Source organism: Podarcis erhardii (assembly GCF_964252035.2).
Source record: "Podarcis erhardii genome assembly, chromosome: 2".
Taxonomy (NCBI): domain Eukaryota; kingdom Metazoa; phylum Chordata; class Lepidosauria; order Squamata; family Lacertidae; genus Podarcis; species Podarcis erhardii.
This window is the reverse complement of record NC_138498.1, coordinates 23,421,949-23,434,170: the sequence shown is the minus strand read 5'-3', so window position 1 is coordinate 23,434,170 and position 12,222 is coordinate 23,421,949. Positions and strand designations below refer to the sequence as shown.

Below are 12,222 nucleotides of genomic sequence, written 5' to 3'. Positions count from 1 at the left end.
GACTTTTTTATTCATTTAAAAAAAGAAAAAGAAGTATCATCAACACTAATTCAGGGTTTTTGCTTTAAATTACCGATAAAACTTAAACATTTCGGGCCAGTCAGCTGAATAATACTAAAAAGAAAGCACTATGCCTTTTGCTACTTATTTTTGTTTCTGAATCATAAATACGATAAATACTCTGGCTGGTATTCAGATTGCTCTTAGGTTCAGACAAGGTGCTTCTGCTAGACAATAGGAATCTTTGCCTTCTTTTTTGTGGTTAGAAAAGCTGAGATCCACTGCAGACTGCACTGAAGACTTCTTTTTCAGAAACACGAGTCCAAACCCATCTTGGACTTCCATAACTAGTTACGTGTTCCTGTACTTCCTGGCTTCTATCAAGAGTGGCTAAGCTTCGGCCCTTCAGATACAGTTGGGCTACAACTCCTATTATCCCTGGCCATTGGCTATGCTGTTGGAAATTGAAGCCCAGCAACATCCAGAGGACCAAAGCTCAGCCACGTTGGCATATATTATAACTAAGCTGCAGAATGAGGAAAAGGTAATACTAGGCTGCATTTTTTTTCATGGCTTTGAAGAGACATGGAGGCACACGACTGGTCAATGGACCCAGTGATTTTACTGGTCAATGGAACTTGGTAGATGGGAGGGAGAAGCAGCCTTGGAATTCTTTTTCGCAGAGGCTTCTTGTGTTGGGAACAGCTTCTTAATAATACAAATGATATGTCCATGCAGGCCAGACCCAGCAAGTAGTGACCCAGATAATCAGAGGTCAGCCTGTTTCCACAGCAGTGTCTAGCGCTACCACCGTTTCTGCAAATCCAAAGGTAGTGACAACTCCAGGAGCCCCTTTGCAGCACATGCAGCCGCAAGCTGCGTCACCACACCCACCTCGTCCTCAACAGGGTCAGGTGAAACTTACAATGGCGCAGCTCACACAGCTCACACAAGGACAGGTAAGCTTTTGTGATGTTTGTTGTATGGTGATGATTTGCCTTTCCATGCACGTGCAATGTCAATTTAAAGCAGGCATCTTCTGAGTTAATAACTGCATCTACTACATTTTTGTAAGAAGTTTGGAAAAGATTCATCATAAGCTAAGGTTCCTCTACCACGTGAGGTAAATGGGTTGCTCTCAAATGATATGTTTAGTTTCTGTTGCATTATTGTTGAAAACTTTCTTTCTTTCTTTTTTGTTTTTTTAATGATTTCCAGTTTTACAGTCATTTTAACATTTCAAAACTCAGAAAGAGGAGGAAGTCTAATTTTGAAATGTTAAAATGACTGTAAAACTATTGAAATGTATATGAAAATCTCTCTCTCTCTCTCTCTCTCTCACTCACACACACACACACACACACACACTCTCTCTCTCTCTCTCTCTCTCTCTCACACACACACACACACACACACGCATAAAAAACATTTCAAAACTTTGCTTCCTTCCACCTCTTTCTGTGGTTCCTTAAATTTATTTTTATCATTTCCTGCATATTCTAAATTAACTTAACTTATTCTTTTATTCATCTACTTAAATTATTTACTCTTATGAAACTGCAGGTTATTACAATAATGCTGCCAGTGTCTTTCTCTGATTACAAATTATTTCTACATATTCAATAAACCATTCCCATCCATTTATAAAAAGTTTGTTATCTTGATTTCTTATTTTTCTAGTAAATTTCACCATCTCTGCATAATCCATAAGTTTTTGTATCCATTCTTCTTTCGTCGGGCCTTCTTCTTTCCATTTTGGAGCAAATAACATCATTGCCGCTGTAGTCGCATATATGAATAAATTTCTATACTGTTTTGGTAGTTCTACCCCTATAATTCCCAAAAGAAAGGCTGCTGTTTTTTGTTGTTGTTTGTTTGTTTTAAAACAAATGTTATTTTAAACATCTTTTTCAATTCAATATATATCATTTCCCAGTAAGCTTTGTTGTTGAAAAACTTTTCAATTCCCCCCCCCCCTTATTTGCAACAACTTACAGGTGTGGTAAATTATTTTTCAGAAAAGACTGCTCTTTTAAATAACCAAATGCCAGAGCTTGTGGGTGAAATCTTATCCACTAGCGGTGGAAGGGATCCTCTCTCCTCCCTGCAGCTCCTGTGTATTCGATCAAGATTTTCTCTGAAAGGTTGGGGGGCCTCCGGGAGTAAATTGTGGGTGGGTGATTGCAGGGAAGAGAAGGGGACGCACCAACATTGGGTGTCACCAACCATTCCAGCTGGAAAGTTCATTACACAGTGCAAGCCCTTGATATACTCCATTGGGATCTTTTGTGGGTATTGACTTTTACATTTCCCCCACTTTTAGGGTGGCAGTCAAGGTTTGACTGTGGTGATTCAAGGGCAAGGTCAAACCACTGGGCAGTTGCAGTTGATCCCGCAGGGTGTCACGGTAATACCAGGACCAGGACAACAACTAATGCAAGCAGCTATGCCAAATGGTACAATCCAGCGGTTTCTTTTCACCCCACTTCCACCAGCAGCAGCAGCAGCTACTGCAGCTAGTACTACTACAACTACAGTTTCCACCTCAACACCAGGTAGGGTTGTTTTTTAAAATATATATGTATATATATATTAAATGGAAACAAATGCATTTCAGCTTTGAAAGAAAAGTAGTTTTTCTTAGGGAATGCTTTTCGGGCTTAGAAATGCTGAAGCCTTGTGGTGGCTTCTTAGAGAAGGAAAGCTGCTCCTCAGATTGTTGTTAGTATGGCTCTGAAGGTAAGTCCTGCTTTTTATCTTCCCAGCTGCAGGAGAACAGAAGCAAACTTCTCAAGCACAGACCCAAACACAGCCAGCGCCAGAGCTTCCTCCTCCTCCTCCTCCTCCTCCTCCTCCTCCTCCTCCTCCTCCTGAACCCCAGCTGCCTCAGAGTCAGCTCCAAGGCCAGTCTCAGGGGCAACCCCAGAATATTCAGCCTCAGCCTCCAGCTCAGACGCAGCCTACTCAATCTCCGCCTCGGGCTGAAGCCCAGGCCGCCACCGAAGCTCAGCCTCCAGCTTCACTTCCATGCCCAGTCATCTCCGAAGCACAGCCTCCAGTATCGCAACCAACCGTAACTCCAGCCGCTGCTCAGACTCCACCCCAGAGCCTTCCGCAAGGGCAGCCTTTAGCTCAAGTTCAAAGCCAGGCCCAGTCAGGGGTACATCCACAGACCCCGCCCAAAGTTCAGATGATTCAGCCAGCTCAGGTCCAGACTCCAGCGCCACAGCACGTCCCCATGCAGCCGCATCCTTCGATCCAAATCCAGACTTCGCAGCCCCAGGTTCCAACTTCAGTTCCAACTCTGCCCCCCACGCCAAACGTAAATCAAGTTACCGTGCAATCTCCACATCCTCAGCTGCAAATCCAGCCACCGCAGACTAAGGTGATCACAGTCCCGCAGCTTCAGCAGCAAGTCCAGATGTTCTCTCAGCTCCAGTCCCATGTTGTGGCTCAGATACAGGCCCAGCAAGGTGGTCTGCCTCAGCAAATTAAACTTCAGTTGCCCATTCAGATTCAGCAAGCCGGCCCGGTGCAAGCTCATCAGATCCAGAACGTGGTAACTGTTCAAGCAGCCAGCGTTCAAGAGCAACTGCAAAGGGTTCAGCAGCTCAGAGAGCAGCAGCAGAAGAAAAAACAGCAGCATATTGAAATTAAACGTGAGCACTCCCTCCAGGCTTCCAACCAGAGTGACATTATCCAGAAACAGGTACACTTATCCAAAGACATTATCACTCCTGTTCTTGGCCGTCAAGCTATATGCATGTGAATCCTTTGGCCTGTGCATTTGGTTTAAATCTTAGGGGTCTTTCCTTATTAAACTATATTGCATGTCCCTTTTTGTAAGTGTAACAGATGTTATGTATCTAATATTGGGTTTTTTTTTTAAGTACTTGGTGGCATCTGGGTCATGATTTACTACATCAGAGTTTGCTGCCAGGGCATCTTCAGTTCAGGGGAGAAGAGACTTTGATCTGATTGCTCAGTCTTCCACGCTATTTCCGCACTACATTTTTTCTGTAGAAGAGAAGACTTGGCATGATAGCAGCCTAGTGTTGTAAACTACTAGTGATGGATCGGGGGAAGAAAATTCATTCACAGTCAATTCTGTTGCCATACTATAGTTTTAGAGTAGGTAACATCCCCGTCCTCCCACTTGTTAAACTTCAACTCCCATCATCCTTCACCATTGGTCATTCTGCCTGGTGCTGATGGAAGCTGGCGTCCAACAACATCTGGAGGGCAACATGTTGGCTATCCCCGCTATAGTGCCATACATCTAAAATACTTTAAAGGCTTCTGTACAAAATTGAAGGAGACCTTCAAAAGCATTTTGTAGTCCTCTTTAATTGAAACTCGGAGAATGCTTCACTCTTAGCTCACGTACTTCTCCATCAAATCTTCCTCTGCAGCTAATATCCCACCCCACCCCACCCCTCCTGATCTGCTTCTTCCTCAGCTTTAGAAGGAGTCAGGGGCTCAAATTTCCCTTCACCAGAATTGCACAGGCAACTGCTGAGCAAATCAAGGTCGCTTTTACTTTACTGGCCATGGGTTTAATCTCTGTGACACTCAGGTTTAAAATTACCTGCAGCTTTAAAAGTGTGTTTCATTTTGTCGCTTTTTGCCATCAAAGGTTTTTATTTCCCCTCCCCCCCTTTCTTGAAGGTGGTAATGAAGCACAACGCTGTGATCGAGCACCTAAAACAGAAAAAGACGTTGACCCCTGCTGAACGGGAAGAGAATCAGCGGTAAGGCAGATGGACAGACATTAAGCAAGGCGTATGGTGCCTTTCAGTATTTTCCGGTGTAGAAGAATATGTGCTCATTCAAACGTTTACTACCAACTTACTCATAGAAATGATTGCTCATGTTTGTTTGCGCCATTGTGTCATGAACTGGCTGGGTGCAGAGAAGTGGCGGGAGTCAACAGCCGGGGAACCCGCAAGGGAGAAGATCTGGAGCCAGGGGATTGGTGGTGGGGTGACAATGAGTGGTCAGAGGAAGAAAAGGGAGCAGACTGGGGGGAGAAGGTGTTGGAAGGTGAAGAGGTGACAGGGTTTAGTGAGCAGGAAGAGTCTTGGGAGAGCAGTCCAGAATTGGAGACTGGAGGGGGGGGGGACAAGAGGCAGAGAAGAAGCCAGGGGGTCTCTATCTCCTGCTGCGACCATGCTACTCAATATTGTGATCTCTTTTAAGTAACTTCTTCCAACCTCTGATCCTACACAGAAACCACAAAATGCACAATGCTACAAAATTGGATAACAGTATGTTTTTGTAAGCATCCCTTTACATAAACCGCTCCATGTTTTTTCTGCATGTTTACAATATGACCTGACATTGTCCCATGTCTGCTGGTATTTTTACTATTCTACGAAATTTGAATGGTGGAAAAGGAAGAGAAGATGTGAATACAGAATATTATTTAGAGAGTTGGGGAGCCTGTTTGTACGCCTTGTAGCTTCACATAATGTGTACTAACATCTAATCTAGAGGCTCTGGTACCATAAAAAGATTTGGTTTCTGATTGATATTTTTTTATCTCCCTAAAAATGCTCTTCAGCTTTAGCCATTATCTTAAAAATAAAAAAAAATCTTATTTGTATTTGATTACCAAATGCAATCTTTGTGGTCCTCCCTCGCCCCCTTATTAGTCTCTTCATAATAGTATTTTTTCTATTTCTTCTCCAGAATGATAGTGTGCAACCAAGTTATGAAGTATATTCTGGATAAGATAGATAAAGAAGAAAAACAGGCTGCTAAGAAACGAAAGCGAGAAGAAAGTGTGGAACAAAAGCGCAGTAAACAGAATGCAACTAAACTCTCGGCTCTACTCTTCAAACATAAGGAACAACTTAAAGCTGAAATACTAAAGAAAAGGGCACTTCTGGACAAAGACTTACAAATTGAAGTGCAGGTAAAATGAATTTTTCTCCTTAATGAATTGTTGGGCTTATTTATTTGACTATGTAAGAGAAAGTTCAGAGCTAGACTTTTTGTACTCGTGGATATTCCCACTCAATATATGCATTTTAACTTAATTGCATCCTGTCTCAGTGCATTTCGCCACATTGTAGCACTTTCTCTCCCATTATATTCCCTTGGCCTTCACTCTTGACTGATGATCCAGAACCCCTGTTAGTTGAAATCTTAATTGGTCCGTTCCAGACAGATTTAGCACTGTGGGAATTCCATGCTGTCTTACCGCAAAACACAACGAAATTTAGGTAAAGGTAAATGTTCCACCTACTTGCAGAGTAATTTGTGACTCCTTTGGTCATCTTGGATTAAGTTTCGCATACATTTATAATTTTTGTCTCGTAGAACTGCTTATTAGTCCCCAAGTCAGATTCTTAAAATCACATCATATGGGTGTTTTCTCACTTTTTTAGTAGTTATAGCAAAAATAAATTTGTATGTTTACTGAAGATTAGCGATAGCAATCAGCAAAGGGCTAATCATTCACATTTCTAGGTATAGCTCATCATAGTCTTAAACCTTTCCGTTGGGTTTTGGTGAGATTTGCTTCCGTAGGTCTCCAAAACAAAGGCTAAGTTGATAAAAAGTTATACACATGAATATGCCTATGAGGAGCTATTTATTTTTAAGGAAATGTTAGTGTATTGATAAATTAGGCACGGATACTACATTAAGCTAATTCCATATAAATGTTTTCCTGTTGGTTTGCATCTCATAAAACTAGATTCTGCTTATTTCTTACAATTTACATTTCCTGTGTGCCTTGTTCTCTTCATTGGTAGCAAACTGATTTCGGATTTCTTGACAGAGCTTTGGCATCCCCCTAATCATTAATTAATTTACCTCTTAATGCCAGAACAGACTTCTAAGCCGTTTACAGAGTATAAACACCCATTAAACAACATTATGGAAATGCACAAGTCCACAAATGCTGTGGTCCAATAAATTCTACACAGGGCAACTCACAGCATCATAGTACAGGTGGCGACTATTTTAGGCGCATCCAATTGATGCGCAGGTCTTTTTGGACCTGGAAGAAGGCAGAAGGGGGTGGAGAACGCTTATATGTGCTCCACCAACGCTCATGGGGGCCAGGACCAGAACCCCTGTGCGAAATCTTCACCACCCATACAAAAAACCATGGCTGTCAACCTTCCCCTTTTTGTGGGAAATTCCCTTATTCCAGCACCGTTTCCTGCTGCTATCCCGGATTGTTAGATATCCCATAGACTGTCCCCAGGACAGGTGAGGCTTCTGATCCCTTATTTTCGAGGCTGCTGGTCCCTTATTTTCAAATCTGAAAGTTGACAGCTATGCAAAAAACTTGCATACACAGCAGGAGTGACTAGCTCCATGTGTTTAATGGCGTATATCTAGATTGACCTTGTAATTAACTGTCCATGTTTGCTGTTTCTTTGCTTTTAATTTCACTTAGGAAGAGCTAAAGAAAGACCTGGCAAAAATTAAGAGAGAGAAAGAAAAGGCACAGGCAGCTGCCGCTGCTGCTGCCGCTGCAGCAGCAGCAGTACCTCCACCACCACCTCCTCCTCCTCCACCTCCACCACCACCACCACCACCACCACCTCCTCCACCACCACCACACAGTACCAATGTTGCATCGACAACCACGGTCACGACACCCGTTTCATCCCATAAGAGAAAACGAGAGGAAGAGAAAGAGTCCTCGTCTTCTAAATCGAAGAAAAAGAAAATGATATCTACTACCTCAAAGGAATCCAAGAAGGACACCAAGCTTTACTGCATCTGCAAGACGCCTTATGATGAATCTAAGTGAGTAGTGGATCTTAAAGGTGTTTGTGTTATACTTAGTTTAGTTTTAGCATTTAGTTAGTAGTTGTGGGAGATTACCAGAAATGGGGTTGAAAGGTATATATATATATATGTATATATCAGTTGTCTATACGGTCACTGGGAAGGTACTGAAGATATAAGCACTCAGGATTGTATTTCTAAATACCAGTCTATTAGTTTTTGTGATTCATATTTTATCTATTTGCATGTTTCCATTATATGATGTCTCACATTGCACATCCTTTATTTTGCTTTTATTCTTTCCTTTGTCTTTATGCCTCTGCTTTGGAAGAAAGGGATTATAGGCCAGTCTTCTTCTCTTCAACAGGCTCTGGACATCCCCCAAAGAGATTTCTGGATTGTATTTCTGCACAGGGGAGAGGCATTTCTTCTGTAGTTTACATAGAGCCCAAGTTACTGTGCTGCAGTACATTTTTTTAAGCGTTTATTTCTTCTTCGATTATTTAATACCTTTTTTTAGACTTTTAAGATTTGGTATTTTAGAAGCTGAAGGCATTTAACAAAATGGAAACTGCAGTTCTATATAAATAATGTTCAAATTAATAATAATACTATTATTAATAATAATACTAAACAAGGAAAGGGAGAGTTCTACAAGTACAGTCGTACCTTGGTTCTCAAACCCTTGGTACTCGTAAATTTTGGCTCCCAAATGCCGAAAACCCGGAAGTAAATGTTCCGGTTTTCGAAAGTTTTTTGGAAGCCGAACGTCCGACGCAGCTTCTGTTTGAGTGCAGGAAGCTCCTGCAGCCAATCGGAAGCCACGCCTTGGTTTTCGAACGTTTCAGAAGTCAAACAGACTTCCGGAACAGATTACCTTTGAGAACCAAGGTACGACTGTAATGGAGAAAACATTAGGGTGGGATGGACAGAAATAGCTTTGACTTGTAGCTCATTAGAGTTTGAGAACCAGTATAACTCCTAAAAGGTCCTTTTAGTGAAACTGTGCTCTGTTCACAGAATTCACTTTTACTAAATAGATCAAAATCGGCAATTCATCTCTGGTTATGCTACCAAAGTGAAGCATTCATTTCTGTGTCTTGTCCTTCTCCAATCTCTGGTATTCATTGCCAAGCCAACTTCAGAGTTTTTACTAAGCTGCTGGAGCTGTGCTAAATTTGTGGGAGTCACAAGTCCCCAGTCTGACATTTCTTGTTCCCATCTTTAGAGCAAAGCTTTATGAATGATCATCATATTAAGGTAGAGTCTTGTTCCGTTTTATCCAGTTGTGTCCCTCTGCTCACAAGAAAGGCTCTTCAGTCCAGCAGACGGTTCCTTGAACTTAGGGTACAGAGTGTCTTGCTGATTTCTCCTTCCCTCTGCTGCCTGAATGCTGCCTCCCCGCCCTGTCCCCAAAATACTGCAGAGGAACCCTCCAGAACAATGTGGGAAGTAGTACCAGGGGCTGCAAAAGAAAGGGGAGATTTGCAGAGATTAATTTAAAAATCACTTCTCCCGCTTTAGTTCATCGAAAGATCTGCTGGAGCAAAGAGCCTTCTCTGAGCAGAGGGACACAAATAAAAACAAGCCCTTGTGCAGTACTGCATTTTAACATAGGCTGGAATTTCAGCCATATTGTTTTTTTCTTTTCTTCCTCTGGACTACAGTGAGCAAAAGGAATTAAATGATTGCAGGTGCTTTATAGCAGAATGAGCAAATGAGCCATTTACTGTGATTTAAGAGTTAACAGCTTCACAAATCAGTTTAGTTAGAACTGCTGGCAGTGGCACAACAACATGATGCAGCCTAATGTTTCTTTATTAGAACTTATTACTGTATTTTTCCATGTATTAGATGAGGTTTTTTGACTCAAAAATTGTGTCAAAAAACTGGAGTTGTCCAATATACGGATAGTGGCATGGGGGAGAGAAGCGGCGTGCGCGCAACTTCCCCCAATGTCGCTGCGCGCGGAAAACAATCTAGGGGGTGTTTCCTGTGTGCAGCTGTGGGGGGGGGAGAAGCTCAACAACTTTGGGCCATCTCCCCTCATTTTCTTAAAATTGAGTCCCCCAAAATAGGGGGTTCTTATACATGGGGGTGTCTTATAGACGGAAAAGTACAGTATTGTAAAATGCAGCAAAGTGAAACCATGTGGCTGAGGTGGCATATTTGAAATTAATTCCACCATGTGTGTGAAAAAGCATTTGTTTTGTTAAGACTGAGCATGATCCACCAAACTCGGATCCTTTGTATCTGACACTATTTCTAATGGGGCTTGTCTTAGGAGTAGATCTCAGATTTTAATTTATGGGGCCAGCATTTTTAATGCATTTCTACAAATAAGGTAGTTTCTCCCTTACAGTTCAAAACAATTAGAAGGGTGTTTCATTCTCTACTCCAACTCTGAACTTATTCCGTTTGTGAGTAGATCAGCTAGGGTTGGATCCAGCACTGCGTGAACAGAGTTCCTCGTGCAGTGTGACTTCCCTTTCTCTTCTCTTTCCTCGTGCCCCAAAAACCTGCTCCAGAGGCCACCTCCCAACCTTATGGAACAGGTTTTGGGAGTGTGCAGGGGACACCAGGGGAGAGAAGTGGTGCGTCTTGTTGCTCAAGCAGAATCCTTCTGCACAAATGGAACAGCGGCATTGGTATATACGAATTGCAGGTTATTAAAATTTTAGTCAAGCCATTTTGTTACTTTGGATTAATTTTTTTAAAAATTAAGTTTCAGTGATTGCATGGAAGAGAGCTGACGATTCATACCACATTCTGTATAGGTTTTTATGCTAGAATTATGCTAAGCGTAGGGATGAGGCTTCTTGCAGTTCAAGCCCATAGCCTTAACGTTCTCAGTCTTCTCAGAGGTTGACAGAACGTAAGAGAAGCAAATCTACCAGGAGCCATAGGCTTGCATACAGAGCAGGGTGAGCAGAATTCTGCTCTCGTGATGGGGCATTCTTTCTACTGCTGCCTCTCTGCTGCTCCTGATGGGGAGGGGACTTATCCAGAATTGAGTGGGGGGGGTGCTCAGAGGAGGAGAAGGTAGAGAAGCCCCACTGTGTGAACAGAGTTCCACTCATGCTGCCTGGATCCAAGCCATAGTGTATTGGTATTAGCAGTCCTTGTGATGTGTATGCCTGGCCATCCTGTAGCAAAACTGTTTCTTTAGGCTCAGTAGATGTTCTGTTGTGGCAGCAGTGGAAGGCAAGCCAGGAGTAAAGGTGGTGAACTGAGATATCGCTTTAAAAATTACTGGATTATTGTAACTCACTCTACGTGGGGCTGCCCTTGAGACTGACCCAGAAACTCCAGCGGGTGCAGAATGCTGCGGCAAGACTCCTTACAGGGTCCTCGCGGGATCACATTCACCCAGTACTATACCAGCTGCACTGGCTCCCGGTGGAGTACAGGATCAGGTTTAAGGTGCTGGTTTTAACCTTTAAAGCCCTATACAGCCTAGGACCCTTGTACCTACAGGACTGCCTCTCCTGGTATGTCCCACGGAGGACCTTACAGTCTTCAAACAAAAACATCTTGGAGGTCCTGGACCACGGGGAGGTTAGGCTGGCCTCAACCAGAGCCAGGGTTTTTTCGGCTGTGGCTCTGATCTGGTGGAACGCTCTGTCACAAGAGACTAGGGCCCTGCGGGACTTGACATCTTTCCGCAGGGCCTGCAAGGCAGAGCTGTTCCACCAGGCCTTTGGCCAAGGCACAGCCTGACTCCCTCCTTTGGTAATTCTTCACAGAACTCTAGCCCAGTGGTTGCCATCAATTTGATTTGAACTGATTTTATAATGAATTGATTTTAGAATGCTGTATTATTTTACTGTTGTTAGCCACTCTGGGCCCGGCTTCGACTGGGGAGGGTGGGGTATAAATAAAAAATTATTATTATTATTATTATTATTATTATTATTATTATTATTAAGAAGTTCCTCAACAATGCTACAAAGAGAGCATTGAAGCCGTAGTAAATAAATTCCAAGCTATTTTTTTTGGGGGGGGGGGTAACCTTTTTATGAGCTGGGGATAGGGAACAGAATATATACTAAGCATTGCTGTGCAGCAATGTTTTGTGTTGGAGCCGATCAGTCTGCAGGAATTCAGCCCATAACGTTAATAAAATGTTAACATGGTGCACAAGGAGAGGGCGCCCTGAAGGCGTACTCAAATTAGCTTCGAGATAGAAGCTCATTCAAGATGTAACACCAAACCAGCTTTGGTGGCACATGAACGAGCTTAGAATCGCCCTTAAGAATCAACATGCTCCTTCTTCCCGTACTGGCTGCATTTTCCTCCCTTCCCTCCCTTCTTGTTTCGGGGCACACAGTACCTCTCCACCCCTCCAACCTAGTTTTGGATATATGGTTTGCCCCCAACCAGGACGAATGGGAAAGAATTGGAGCGTCAGACTGTGGTTTGACACGGTATGCCACAGACGTGGCTCTTTTTCCTCCATAACTTTGGTAG

At 42.9% G+C, this 12,222-nt stretch overlaps 1 protein-coding gene across 11 annotated transcripts in view; it reads left to right on the top strand.

Moving 5' to 3' along the window:
- BPTF (bromodomain PHD finger transcription factor) overlaps positions 1-12,222 on the top strand; it is a 64,349-nt gene that overhangs the window by 44,442 nt on the left and 7,685 nt on the right. For all 11 annotated transcript variants that reach the window (XM_081849471.1, XM_081849468.1, XM_081849465.1 and 8 more), the window contains 6 exons: positions 739-959; positions 2,324-2,555; positions 2,766-3,709; positions 4,669-4,751; positions 5,692-5,917; positions 7,415-7,770. In XM_081849471.1, the coding sequence (XP_081705597.1) occupies positions 739-959; positions 2,324-2,555; positions 2,766-3,709; positions 4,669-4,751; positions 5,692-5,917; positions 7,415-7,770 (2,062 nt within the window). The remainder of the gene's footprint in view (positions 1-738; positions 960-2,323; positions 2,556-2,765; positions 3,710-4,668; positions 4,752-5,691; positions 5,918-7,414; positions 7,771-12,222) is intronic.